Source organism: Heliconius melpomene, chromosome 17, assembly GCF_056956725.1.
Source record: "Heliconius melpomene rosina isolate 202511_hmr_F chromosome 17, ASM5695672v1, whole genome shotgun sequence".
In the NCBI taxonomy this organism is placed as follows: Eukaryota; Metazoa; Arthropoda; class Insecta; order Lepidoptera; family Nymphalidae; genus Heliconius; species Heliconius melpomene.
The window spans coordinates 5281980-5293229 of NC_140405.1; the positions used below are offsets into that span (position 1 = coordinate 5281980).

The following is an 11250-nucleotide window of genomic DNA, read 5'->3' on the forward strand; positions in this document are numbered from 1 at the left end:
TCCAAAAATGTTTCAATCTACCCCACTTTACAGAACCGTACTGTACCGTAATTAATTAAAAAATAATTTCTTGTCTTTAATCAATATTGTTATTTCAAAAGCAAAACACTGGTATCAAGCGCCATATAGAGATAAAAAGCCTTGTATCAAAAGCAAAACAATCCATCTATATTATGTCAAACAAACTAGTGATGTTGTAATAAAAATCGATTTACCAAAGCTCCTGATGAAATCGATTCTAACTTTTATATTATAATACCTGAACTATTCTGCAGGCTTCTTAAAAAAATACAAACCGGTTATTTTTGTACCCCAACTGCCGATAGGCAGTGGTACGATCGAAACACTATTGGAAAATAACAGATCAGACTGATCAGAGTACTTTTTACCTTACATAATAATAAAAATTAAACATTATAGAGCTACTATCTTTATGAATCTACAACAAGTTGCTTGCTTTGTTTTTTTAAACGTCTTTATTTTGGTTTTTAACATATTTCCAAAATAAACAAGGGTACTACATAATATTATTAATAAAAGGTATAAAAGTATATGAATGTAATGTACATTTATTATGTTAATTTTAAATCGATTATTCTGTAAGAGAGAACCGAGATAGTATTCGAAATTCTAATATTTATATTTTGGACATCACTAACTGACTGCAGCGTAGAGTTGCAGAACAAATTTGTTAATTCAGAATTGTATATTTACTAGTAAACAGGAGTTTGTTATTTAATGGAAGTTAAACATATTTAATTACATTTATTTTAATTTACGTTTAGAATAAAAGAATTCGACATGTCTTCAGAAACAGCTCAAGTGAGCTCATTGCCTCTACCTCCTTTGCAGTACATTAATTTTTATACAGATGAAAATGTACGAAGAAATAGAGCTCCATTGCCCCCGAGACCAATTCATGACTCTTACCAAATGTTTGGTCATACATTTAACGCTGATGATACGATTATTCGTTCATTGGAAAGCCAAGTATGTAATATGTACTCAAACTTTTAACTTATTTGCAATTTACCATTACTTACTTGTTGTTTTGAGTATGCTGAATGCTTTTTTATTTAACAGGGTTTCCGGAGACTTTACCCAATGCATTTTGAACGAAGAAGAGAATTAAAGAAACTTAATCATTCTTTGTTGGCAAATTTTTTGGACCTTTTAGATTTATTAGTGCATTGCCCTGATTCTCCTAAAAGAGCTGAGAAAGTTGAAGATCTTAGTCTTTTATTTATTCACATTCATCACCTTTTAAATGAATTTAGACCACACCAGGCAAGGGAAACACTGAGAGTAATGATGGAATTACAAAAACGCCAACGAGTGGAAACAGCAATGAGGTACATCCTTGCTACTTAACAATGTCTACTTAAAAAAAAAAGAATATTATTTAATATTCTTAACTTACTAATCGTCGTTTTTTAATTATGGGATATCTCAAATCACATTGTTGAACATTTTGATCCTACCAACTCATAAGTAGGTGTATTTCTAGCTTTTTAATTGCCTTATATTACATTTATTTTGAACAGATTGCTGTCTGCAATATTGTTATTGTTGTTGTACTTTATGATGTTTTCCTTGCTACTTGTATTAACCATCTGTGTTAATTAAAATATGATCCAGAATAATATCACTATCACTATGTAAGAAATGAGAAAATGTCTATTATGCTGAATCTTAATCTTATTTGTTCCACATCAGGTATTCACAACGGGCATAGAGACCTGAGTGTGAAATCATTGAGACATCTCTTGTTGAGTGCCCTCAATGCTGCAAATTTAAATAATGTAATTTTTTCTCTTACAGATTTCAAAAGCATTTAGATAAAGTTCATGATATATTGCAAAATGCTTTACAAACTTTGCCAGATCAAAATGACATAGAAAGCAATTTTAAAGTACCCACAGAGATTCTCGAACATATGGATTGCAGTCCAAGTGACAGTGCCAATGCTGACCCTTGCTATGAGCTCGATAGATTGATGTGTAATATTGTAGACAACATGAGATAATTTTTGATTACATAAAATATTTTCTTTTAACTTTGTGTTTTATTTTTTAGATATATTTATGCAACTATCTTTGCATGGACTTTTATAACCCTTATTTTTAACATTTTTACAATGTTATTCCATACTTGGGAGTGAAAAATACTGTTTGTATAAACAAAAATTTAATGTCTCTCTCGGTTTCCAAGAGGCAACCTTTTATGTTACTAAAAGAAATATTTTTCAACTTTAATATTTTTTATTTATTGTTAGTCTTCACTGTGTGAAGGTATTCCTAGCTTATTTTGTACATATAATTATGTTAAGATGAACATGTTAAATATGTGGCACAACTTTTGCAAGGTCATCAGCAGTATGTTATAATATATATACAATATTTCAAAAAAAGTTTAACTAAGTCTGTGCATTATCTAATATTAGCCAAAAAACAAAAGGAACAAAAGTTACTTTCTAGATATTACCTTTTTATTACCAAAAGATAATGTGTATTTTTCTTATTTAGTATGTAAACTAAATTAAATGTTTTTTTCATTATCTAGTCCCATATAAGAATATTTTTGTTTTCAATTATAAAATAATCTTAAAAAAAGAAGCGGTTTAATAATAAAAATGACTATTTATTTTAGTTTTAATGAGTGTGATACTTAAGATCGGAATATGTAGATTAACTCAATAATACATGGATATTGATTTTAGCAAAACACACTGCTTGTGCATAAGCAAAGAACTTATTAGTCTATATTATTATACCTTTATTACACTATAAAAGTTGATTTACAAGACAAGAACTGATTTATTTATGGATTTTTAAATATCATCTGCCATCTTAAAATTGATTGACCAAGAAAACTTCTCGGCAATCATAGAAAAGGAGAATAAAAGAAGATATTGTATTGAAATAATCATTTATTAATAACGAAGATAAATCTTGAATTCAAATTCATGGGTAGAACCTTCTTTATTTAAAAAGAAGCCCCATAAATACCTGAAAAGAATAAGAATTCGAAGCCCATAATATGACCAAATGTTACTTCAGGTGTGTCATCTCCACCATCATCTTGAATGCTAATTTAAATTATATGTAAAAAAAATATAAGACCATTATTTACTTACCATCAGAACTCAATCTGGCCATGTATGAACAACGAACAATGTAATTATTGGCAATATATAAAGAAATATTAAAATAATAAAGGCTTAATAATACTCACAAGTGTGTCCTCACGAAGTTTGCACGTCGAGCAAGTAATAACTAATCTAATTTGTATACATAATACTTACCAAACGTTATTGTAAGAGTATACACTAATATACGAAAATTGTAAATTTTAGAAGTTCCACAGGTTTCAGGCAGCTGCTATACTGAAAAACTACAATACTAATTCCAAAATTTGTTGCACATCTGGAGCAGCTATAATTAAAGTCCTACAACAAAAATCGTACGAACGAGGTATTGCAATGAAAAAAATTAAATTTGAATATGATCCATATCATATTTTTCCCTATTGTAACCAAATTTCCTGGAAGCTTAATCCTTGGAAAATGATTTTGCTGTTTAATTTGCATTATTTTAAATATAAGTTTATTTAATAGCGCCTTTTAAAAGGTGCCCCACTTTTCCAATTGTCCCTTCTACCGTAACCCCTTCCCCGTCCAGAGTTAGGCCCCGAGTAACGCCCGGCATTTGGCCTTGTATTATTTAATCGTGAGCTATATTTGCCCGAAGGTGGAGTATACATTTTAAGATTTCTGTCACCACTTCGAGAACGTTTTTCGGGTGATTTTTGTTCACCATTTTCAAAAGTTATGGGGCGGTGCCTCTTTGATCCTGGCGACTGTTTCTCTTTTTCTTGCGTCTCATTGGCTGGTGAAATCTGAAAAATAAAATATGTAAAAATTTCCATAACATGTTTTTATAAAAATCAATATTTGAATAAGTAACAAAAAGTAAGATTCTCCATTTTCTAATTTATCCAAAACTAATGCTCCATGCTGTTTTAATGAACAAAGAATTATTTTCTTAATTATTAAGAATTATTTTTTTAATTGAATTTATTTTCTTAAAATATAAATAGGTAGTTAAACATACATCTTTCTCAGCCTTTTTGGACTGGAATGATAACTGCACTCGGCTCTTGAAGCTGGGCGGAGTTCTGAATATGTCTCTTATTAAGGTGTTGATATTTGAAGTTGTTTTTAATGCTGCTATTTTCAGTTTGTTCTCCTCTGTGTTTGCCTCCTCACCTTTCTTTCCCTGTGGAAGTTAAGATCTAATATACATCTGTTTTATGTTTTAAATTATATTAAAATTTAACAGTAGTGTTGTAATAGCAATCTGTAAATGGAAGATGTGAAAAAATCTATTATTGTGGATATTTATTAATTTAATAGAATCCTATCGAGAAAATTTAATGCTACCCTTTGTTTTACCAGAGTGAGGAAATTGAAATGGTTTTAATTTTTTCCCCCAAGTCCATGCCACCATCAGCCATAGTTTAAGTAAGATAGAATACCTATAACAGAATAGAATTATAACAGTACCTGTGTTACTTCTTTTAGTTTCTTTATATATCCTTGAGTGAGTCTTGCAGTGTATTGTAATCTGAGACGCAATGATTTTAGTCGTGCAGCATCAGCTCCTAGGGCTTCAGGAGCTTTCCTGCATAAAGAGTGAAGGGCAAATAATGCACATTCTACATGTGAAAATTGTAAAGAAGGCGCCATCTTAGTATCATCAGGTTTACTTTCACTTTCTTCTTTGGTTGCATTTTCTTCTTCGGTGGGTGCCTCTGGTAAATAATTCTAAAAAATAAAAAAAAACATGTATTTAGAATATTTTTAGGTTTCTTAAGTTTTGACACAAAGTTATTTTTAATTTTCTTAGTTTTTAAGATACTTCTTTTCATGTAATAAACTAAGTTCAAGGTTGCTCTGCAACAGGCCATGACACTGAAATGGAAGAGAGCTGGCCACTTAGCTAGAAGTTACAAGGATAACATGTGGACACTACAAACAAAAAAGTGGCTTGGCCCTTCCACAAAAACATTGTGCATGAGATAACTACAATAGTGTAAATGTATCTTGCATATAGTAGAGAAATCAGAAAGAATATAGTGCAATACACTGCATTCTCTACTTCAGTACTGGATGGAACTCAATCAAATGAAAATATTGCACTCCCCCTGAATGTCAATCAAACTCACAACCATCCCATTAGTCCTGCTGTTCTGCACTCAATGTACTGCTATGACCTCAAACATACAATAATATTATGTGAATTGTAAATAGAACTTACCAATAGCACATCATAAACTATATTAATTTTATCTTCCACTTTTTCCAATTCACCACAATGTTCAGTAATTTCAGCAAAAGTCTTTAAAAGTTCCAATTTCAGATCAGTTCCCCCACCTGTAGCAGCAATGTCATTCCATTTTTGGAGAACATGGTCACAGAATATATTCACAAATTGTGTGGAATCCACTTGAGCCTGAAATTATAAAAATATAATGAACATGAAAGTGTCATAGATTTGTAATGATATAAACTTGTTTTGAAGTAAAAATAAAAAGGTTGGGCACAAATCATAATCTTAACTCTTTTATTATAACTAAATTTTTAAATAGGGAACCTAATGTTTGTTATATAGTCATTATAAAGTAATATTTTAAAAGAGCAATTCATGTAGTGGTAGATTCCTGTTCTAAAGGACTAACCTACTCTCTACTACTAGTGACATTTTTATCTAATTTGACAGTGCAAAATTGCTGCATCATCATCATATCAGTTATTCAAAACTACTTACAATGGTCTAATTGAATAAAGAATATTGAGAAGAATTATATAGTGGTAAACAATATTTATAAATGAAAAATATTTAGTGTTATAGTGTAGTGTGGGGTACTTTGAAAATAAATCAGTTTTGCTTCATACTTGAAACTTGTGGTATCATTTTATTAAGTACAAAATTATATTCACTGTAATAATCATTATGGTTTGTTAGATTAAAATAAAGTACATACCGTTAACAATGGCAAAGCATGTTGAGTGCATTGAATTAATCTGTCAACATATTCCGGATCCTCTGGATGCCAATCTTCAGGTGTAAACGCCAATGCTGCTATGAGTTGAGTTAGCTCCTTCTTTCCTGCTGGAGTTTTCCCCAATCTTGACCATGTCAATAAATCCATTATATGTTCAAATTCTTCAGCAACAGAATCCTAAAAATGATATATTTATTAATAATATTTACATACTAAACTTAATGCTTTTCAACAAATCCACATGGGTTCATACATTGAGTGACTAATGTAAATCTGCCTCATTAGGCTTCAATGTTACACTTCAACAAAATCTTCAAAAAGTATTCTTTCCATTCAATATTATCAACATATTTTCTACACAAATCCATCAAAAGTCGATGTGGATGTTGTTTGAAGATGAGGTGAATATTTTTTTGTATCAATTGGTTTTTTGGACTACTTCTATAGAAAGATTTGTTAGAAGAATCTACATACATGTCTATTTATAGCTTGTATGTACAACAAATACATAAGACCTTTTAGTAGACCTTCTTACTGAATCATTGTTATCAAAATTTCTAGCTTCTAGGTTCTTCTAGCTTTCTTAGCACTCATTTTTCAATTGAATGCATAATCTTCGAATTAACAATAACACACTGCTCCCTAATCAAGAATTTATAAAAATATACTGTACCTGTAGTATTTTCTTTCCTTCAGCTATAATAAGGTCTTCAGCATCTTTATCAATGATTTCTCTTCCTAATATTTTGACTTTAGTGGCTAAAAACTTTATACATCTTTCTCTGACCACTTCATTTGGCACTTCACTATCAGTACTTTGGTGAATTTGTGAAAAAAGACCTGTTAAAGTACCTTTGGGGTCATTTTTAAGGATTGTCACTAATGAGTTTGTGACAATATTAATTTCAGTTACATCTTCAGATTGTAATAATTGTGCTAATATATCAGCAATCCTAGTTGTGTGTTCTTTATTATTTTTACACATTGAAGGTAAATCTTTTATAGCTTGTTTACGAATCTGAAATTTTGTTATAAATGAGATATGAAAATTTGTTTGCATAAATTGCGAAGCATATAGTTAGAATGATAAATATAATTACCGCCACGTCATCATCTTCGCAAAGATCAAACTGAGCTTCAATTGCTTGATCAGCCAACTTTGGAAAACTATTAAAGAATTTTGCAATAAACTGTGATGCTAAACGTTTTTCTTTTTCGGAACCTTTAACGGCAGCAAGTATTTCCAGATATTCTTTTTCATGCTGTAAAATATTAATAATTTACTTATTCCCTACTATTCATAAAAGAACAAGTAACATAATTGTTCTGGAAAATTAGCTATTAGGTTACCTTAGAAATGTCATCCTTGGCATCAGCGAGAATGCCGTAATTTTGATACAATTTTTCTATATTATCAGAAGACATTTTAAACTTATTTTACTTCAGCTTTATAGTATGCTATAATTATTATAATATTCACCACGCTTCGAAATATACTATTTAAGAAAGCCGACGCTCACGCTCACTATAACCACTTAAAAATGTTCATAGACGCTCGGAAAGTAAATGTAACAGGCAACAGATAAAACATGAATGAAATATGAATTAATATATTTCGATAGTTGTACACAGCACAGATTATAATTGATGTTGGAGGTAACATCACAATAGCGAATACGAATAACGGAAGCGAATGAGAATCGAATAACAAATAATCTTTAAAATTAACAGATTATATTTTAATTGTAAAAAAATAATGTTCGCCCTATGAGATCTTACGATGTACGAGATATGATAGATTTTCTGTGTTATGTAAATTCATTGGATAATTTAAATGAAACTACGATAATTTATATAAAAACGCTTATTGAAGTGTCATTTATTTATTTGTTAATCAAATAGTTAAAATAAATTTATCGAATAGATCACCGGGTACAATATTAAAAAATGATACCAAACATAGTTTTGTTTATATCGATCTGGGGATCGAACCCACTACCGCCGCGTTACAGTCACACCGTTGTGCCCCTGCGCCACGACAGCCTCTAAACATAGTTTTGTACTTATATGTTACGAAAAATACCACATAGGTAGGTATACATGCAATCATTAAGGTGAGAAAAATAATAAGCATAAAATACTAAAATACTCTATGAACGTTCAGCTAAATGAAAAAGAACTTATTTACTTATAGACACAGATCCAGGTATTAAGCTACGCTCCAGCTTAATCATCATGTAGCCTGATTCCGTAAGTAAGTATCTATATTACGAAAACAAGATCTTTGCAGAACGTAACTACGCTTTGCATCTTTTAAGTGAAAATCGTTTCAAAATTTTTCTTTGTAGGCGTTTACACACATGTTTTGATGCTCATAGTTACATGGATATTTAAAAAAATTGTAAAATCTATGTAGGTACCTACGTACAGGAGACCAGCTCATAATGGGTAGGTATAAAGTTATTCAGTTCTGTTCTTAGTTTGAGTAATAAAGTTATTAATTAACCAGATTCACTAAAAATATTAAGACAAACATTGTTTCAATTAGATAGATATTCAAATATCGTTATTTTTTTAATTACACTGTGGTTATTTTCTATTCAAAAGTATCGGTTAGTACTATACTTCCTAAGTATCTCGTTTATTATGATAATAAACTTTCTAAAAAAAAATTCTGTTGTTTATATTATAACAGATATTCCGGTATCTAACCCATAGTTTTATTGTCTTTATTGTTTACCTATTGTTTTTTTTATTAAACGATAATAAAATAATGTTAAATAAAACAGACAATGCGTTATGGGATGTAAATGTATTGGAATTGGCAATGCTAAGAATTGCCATAAGGTAAGGTAGCTAAAAACATGATTAAACTTGTCAGCTCTACAGCGGCACATCATAAGGGTTTTCCAACAGAAAGCTCGGCTCTCTTTTAGGCTCTCCATGGGCAAAACGGGTATTTAGAAGGCTAGGTTTTATTTCATTTTTATGTAGATATTTATTTAGTCATGCTGGCATGCTGATACTATTTTGAGTCCTTCACCAGTCAATCAAGACTTGATAATTTGAATATCATAAGAAAACTTATCATAATATTAGCTTTACGGCTCAGAACAACCTATCGACTGAAGGGTATTACACAGTAAAAAATTATATAGGTAGATAACACCTAGGTACCATAGGTACCTACCTAATATAACTAGGTACCTAGGTACCTACGGTAACTAGGTGCCTAATATAAGAAATGCGCTAACTTAATATCTAATTGTGGTTAAAATTAAAAAGTACAAACGATTTCAATGTAGGTACCTAAAATTACTCTAATTTTTACCAATCCTAATTCTAAGCTGCATTATTTACGATAAGCTGGTGTGTTTATTACCCGTCATAAAATTAGCAATGAATTTTATACTACCTTTTTACTGCTGTAAAGTTTCGGTTACATGAAAGTAATTCAGGTCCTTTTGTTTATACCAATTCAAATAGGTAGGTATTCATTAAAAGTATTGTTTTATATATTTGCTGCACATTTATGCTACAGTTTTAGCTGTAGGTATACATAAAAGAAACAAACCGAAGCTTGTAGATAACTAACTGTAATCTATGTATATCTTTTTGTAAGATGCCGATAAGTTAAAGATTTGTACCAGAAGACTTGTTATTGGTCGTTTGTACCTATACTTAGGCAATCACTGCCTTACTCAGATATCATCTGAAAATTTAGTTTTTTTATCTTGAAACAGAGATATTTGTATATTGAGGACATCTATCGGATCGGTTTAATAGTAAATGAAAACAGATTGCGGATCTTGTAAACGCAACGGTTGTGGGTACCTACTTACAATTTTTTTACATTTCCCTCTTCTGGGAGATTAAGCACGATATTAAATTCTACAATTTAATAAATAATTTCTTGAAAATTGGGCAGAAAGTGGAAAACGAAGTCTCTTGACACTATTTGATAATATTCTTTCAGATGCCCTTAAAAAATACAAAGTGCACACAATAAAGGGTCTATTGTTGTATTTCTTTAATCACTACATAGCTTTTTCATTGTTTTGTTTAAATATATAGATAGTTGTTTATATTTGTATTTTGCTACATGAGTTTGCAGTTAAGATAAAAAGTGGCAGAGTTTTGATTTTCTAAGATGTTGCGCTTTATTTTGGAAAACATGGTAAAATATTTACTACGTGAAGCTAAATGGTTGGTAAAATATGGCTCTTTTCCATATAGATATTAATTTGAGCAATTACGTACGTTTTTTGGAAAATATTTGTTGTAAGTGTCCGGTCGTAGGTTTTTCATTTAGGTATATTGAGACCGAAACATTTGAACGCAGAAAATTACAATTTGTAATAAAAAAATATAACAAAACCAATTTTACATAAGTATAACAACATTTTACCTAGTAGGTTCCAATTATCCAAGTTTCCCCTGTATAAAAATTCGGAAAAGTGTCTTATATAATTTATAAATAAAAATATCTTCTGCGAAGTTATTCCCGACAGCTAAGGAAGGGCTATGTTTTTCGTGCATATGTATGTATGTATGTAATATTCTTTATTACCTCATATCTTCAGAACCGGTGAACGGATTTGCATAATTGAGGTATCGTTAGATTCGTCTTAGCAGCCCAAGTGTTCTTAGATAGGTGACGTTGATAAAATAATTAGGCGGCTGTGGGACGCCATTGGACTTAGTGAAAAAAAAAAAATTCAAAAATTGATTTCAAATACGACAATATGGGTATCAAATTCAAGAGCTCAATACGAGGATCTCGAAAAGGTGTATCATGATTATCATTACCATAATGAATTCTAATCAAAAAGTGACAAATAAAAAAATATAAAAAAAAAATAAGAATCCCGACTGCATAAATCTAAAAAGAAAATAAACAAGCCCAATAGTTTATTAGGATTAACAGTCGGAACCTATAAGTAGGTAATTCTTCAATCAATAAAATTTTTACCAGGAACTCCGCATAATTTAAAGAGGTCCCGACTGTTAATCCTAATAAAATATTGGGCTTGTTTATTTTCTTTTTAGATTTATGCAGTCGTGGTTTTTGTTTTTTTAAATATTTTTTTTATTAAAGTTATTTGTTGAAATTGGGCTTACTTATCTAAACATGTATCGGAAAGTTTACTTACGTAAGTGCAGCAACCAAATTTTTATAAGTAT

The 11250-nt window shown here is 30.3% G+C and overlaps 2 protein-coding genes across 2 annotated transcripts; one reads left to right on the forward strand and one right to left on the reverse strand.

Annotated features, from left to right (window-relative positions):
- Positions 1 to 635: 635 nt before the first annotated feature.
- On the forward strand, positions 636 to 2056 carry MED7 (mediator complex subunit 7). The gene is made up of 3 exons (XM_085201132.1): positions 636 to 990; positions 1084 to 1352; positions 1822 to 2056. The coding sequence occupies exons 1-3, from the start codon at positions 802 to 804 to the stop codon at positions 2024 to 2026; spliced, it is 663 nt and encodes a 220-aa protein (XP_085057258.1). The 5' UTR covers positions 636 to 801; the 3' UTR covers positions 2027 to 2056.
- Positions 2057 to 2911: 855 nt separating this feature from the next.
- cass (apoptosis inhibitor cassowary) lies at positions 2912 to 7633 on the reverse strand. Its single transcript, XM_085200397.1, has 8 exons — positions 7417 to 7633; positions 7167 to 7328; positions 6740 to 7084; positions 6046 to 6243; positions 5319 to 5513; positions 4565 to 4825; positions 4113 to 4277; positions 2912 to 3897 (listed from the first exon to the last, which is right to left on the reverse strand). Exons 1-8 carry the CDS (start codon positions 7489 to 7491, stop codon positions 3610 to 3612), a joined length of 1689 nt encoding a protein of 562 aa, XP_085056523.1. The 5' UTR covers positions 7492 to 7633; the 3' UTR covers positions 2912 to 3609.
- Positions 7634 to 11250: the final 3617 nt, after the last annotated feature.

What these genes read in the sequence shown, in the direction of transcription:
- MED7 (XM_085201132.1), top strand. Translation starts at nt 802, where the DNA reads ATGTCTTCAGAAACAGCTCAAGTGAGCTCATTGCCTCTACCTCCTTTG. An exon ending in TTCGTTCATTGGAAAGCCAA is followed by an intron (nt 991 to 1,083) that starts GTATGTAATATG and finishes TTTATTTAACAG; the next exon opens with GGTTTCCGGAGACTTTACCC. An exon ending in CGAGTGGAAACAGCAATGAG is followed by an intron (nt 1,353 to 1,821) that starts GTACATCCTTGC and finishes TTTCTCTTACAG; the next exon opens with ATTTCAAAAGCATTTAGATA.
- cass (XM_085200397.1), bottom strand. Translation starts at nt 7,491, where the DNA reads ATGTCTTCTGATAATATAGAAAAATTGTATCAAAATTACGGCATTCTC. An exon ending in GCGAAGATGATGACGTGGCG is followed by an intron (nt 7,085 to 7,166) that starts GTAATTATATTT and finishes ACAAAATTTCAG; the next exon opens with ATTCGTAAACAAGCTATAAA. An exon ending in ATGCTTTGCCATTGTTAACG is followed by an intron (nt 5,514 to 6,045) that starts GTATGTACTTTA and finishes TTATAATTTCAG; the next exon opens with GCTCAAGTGGATTCCACACA.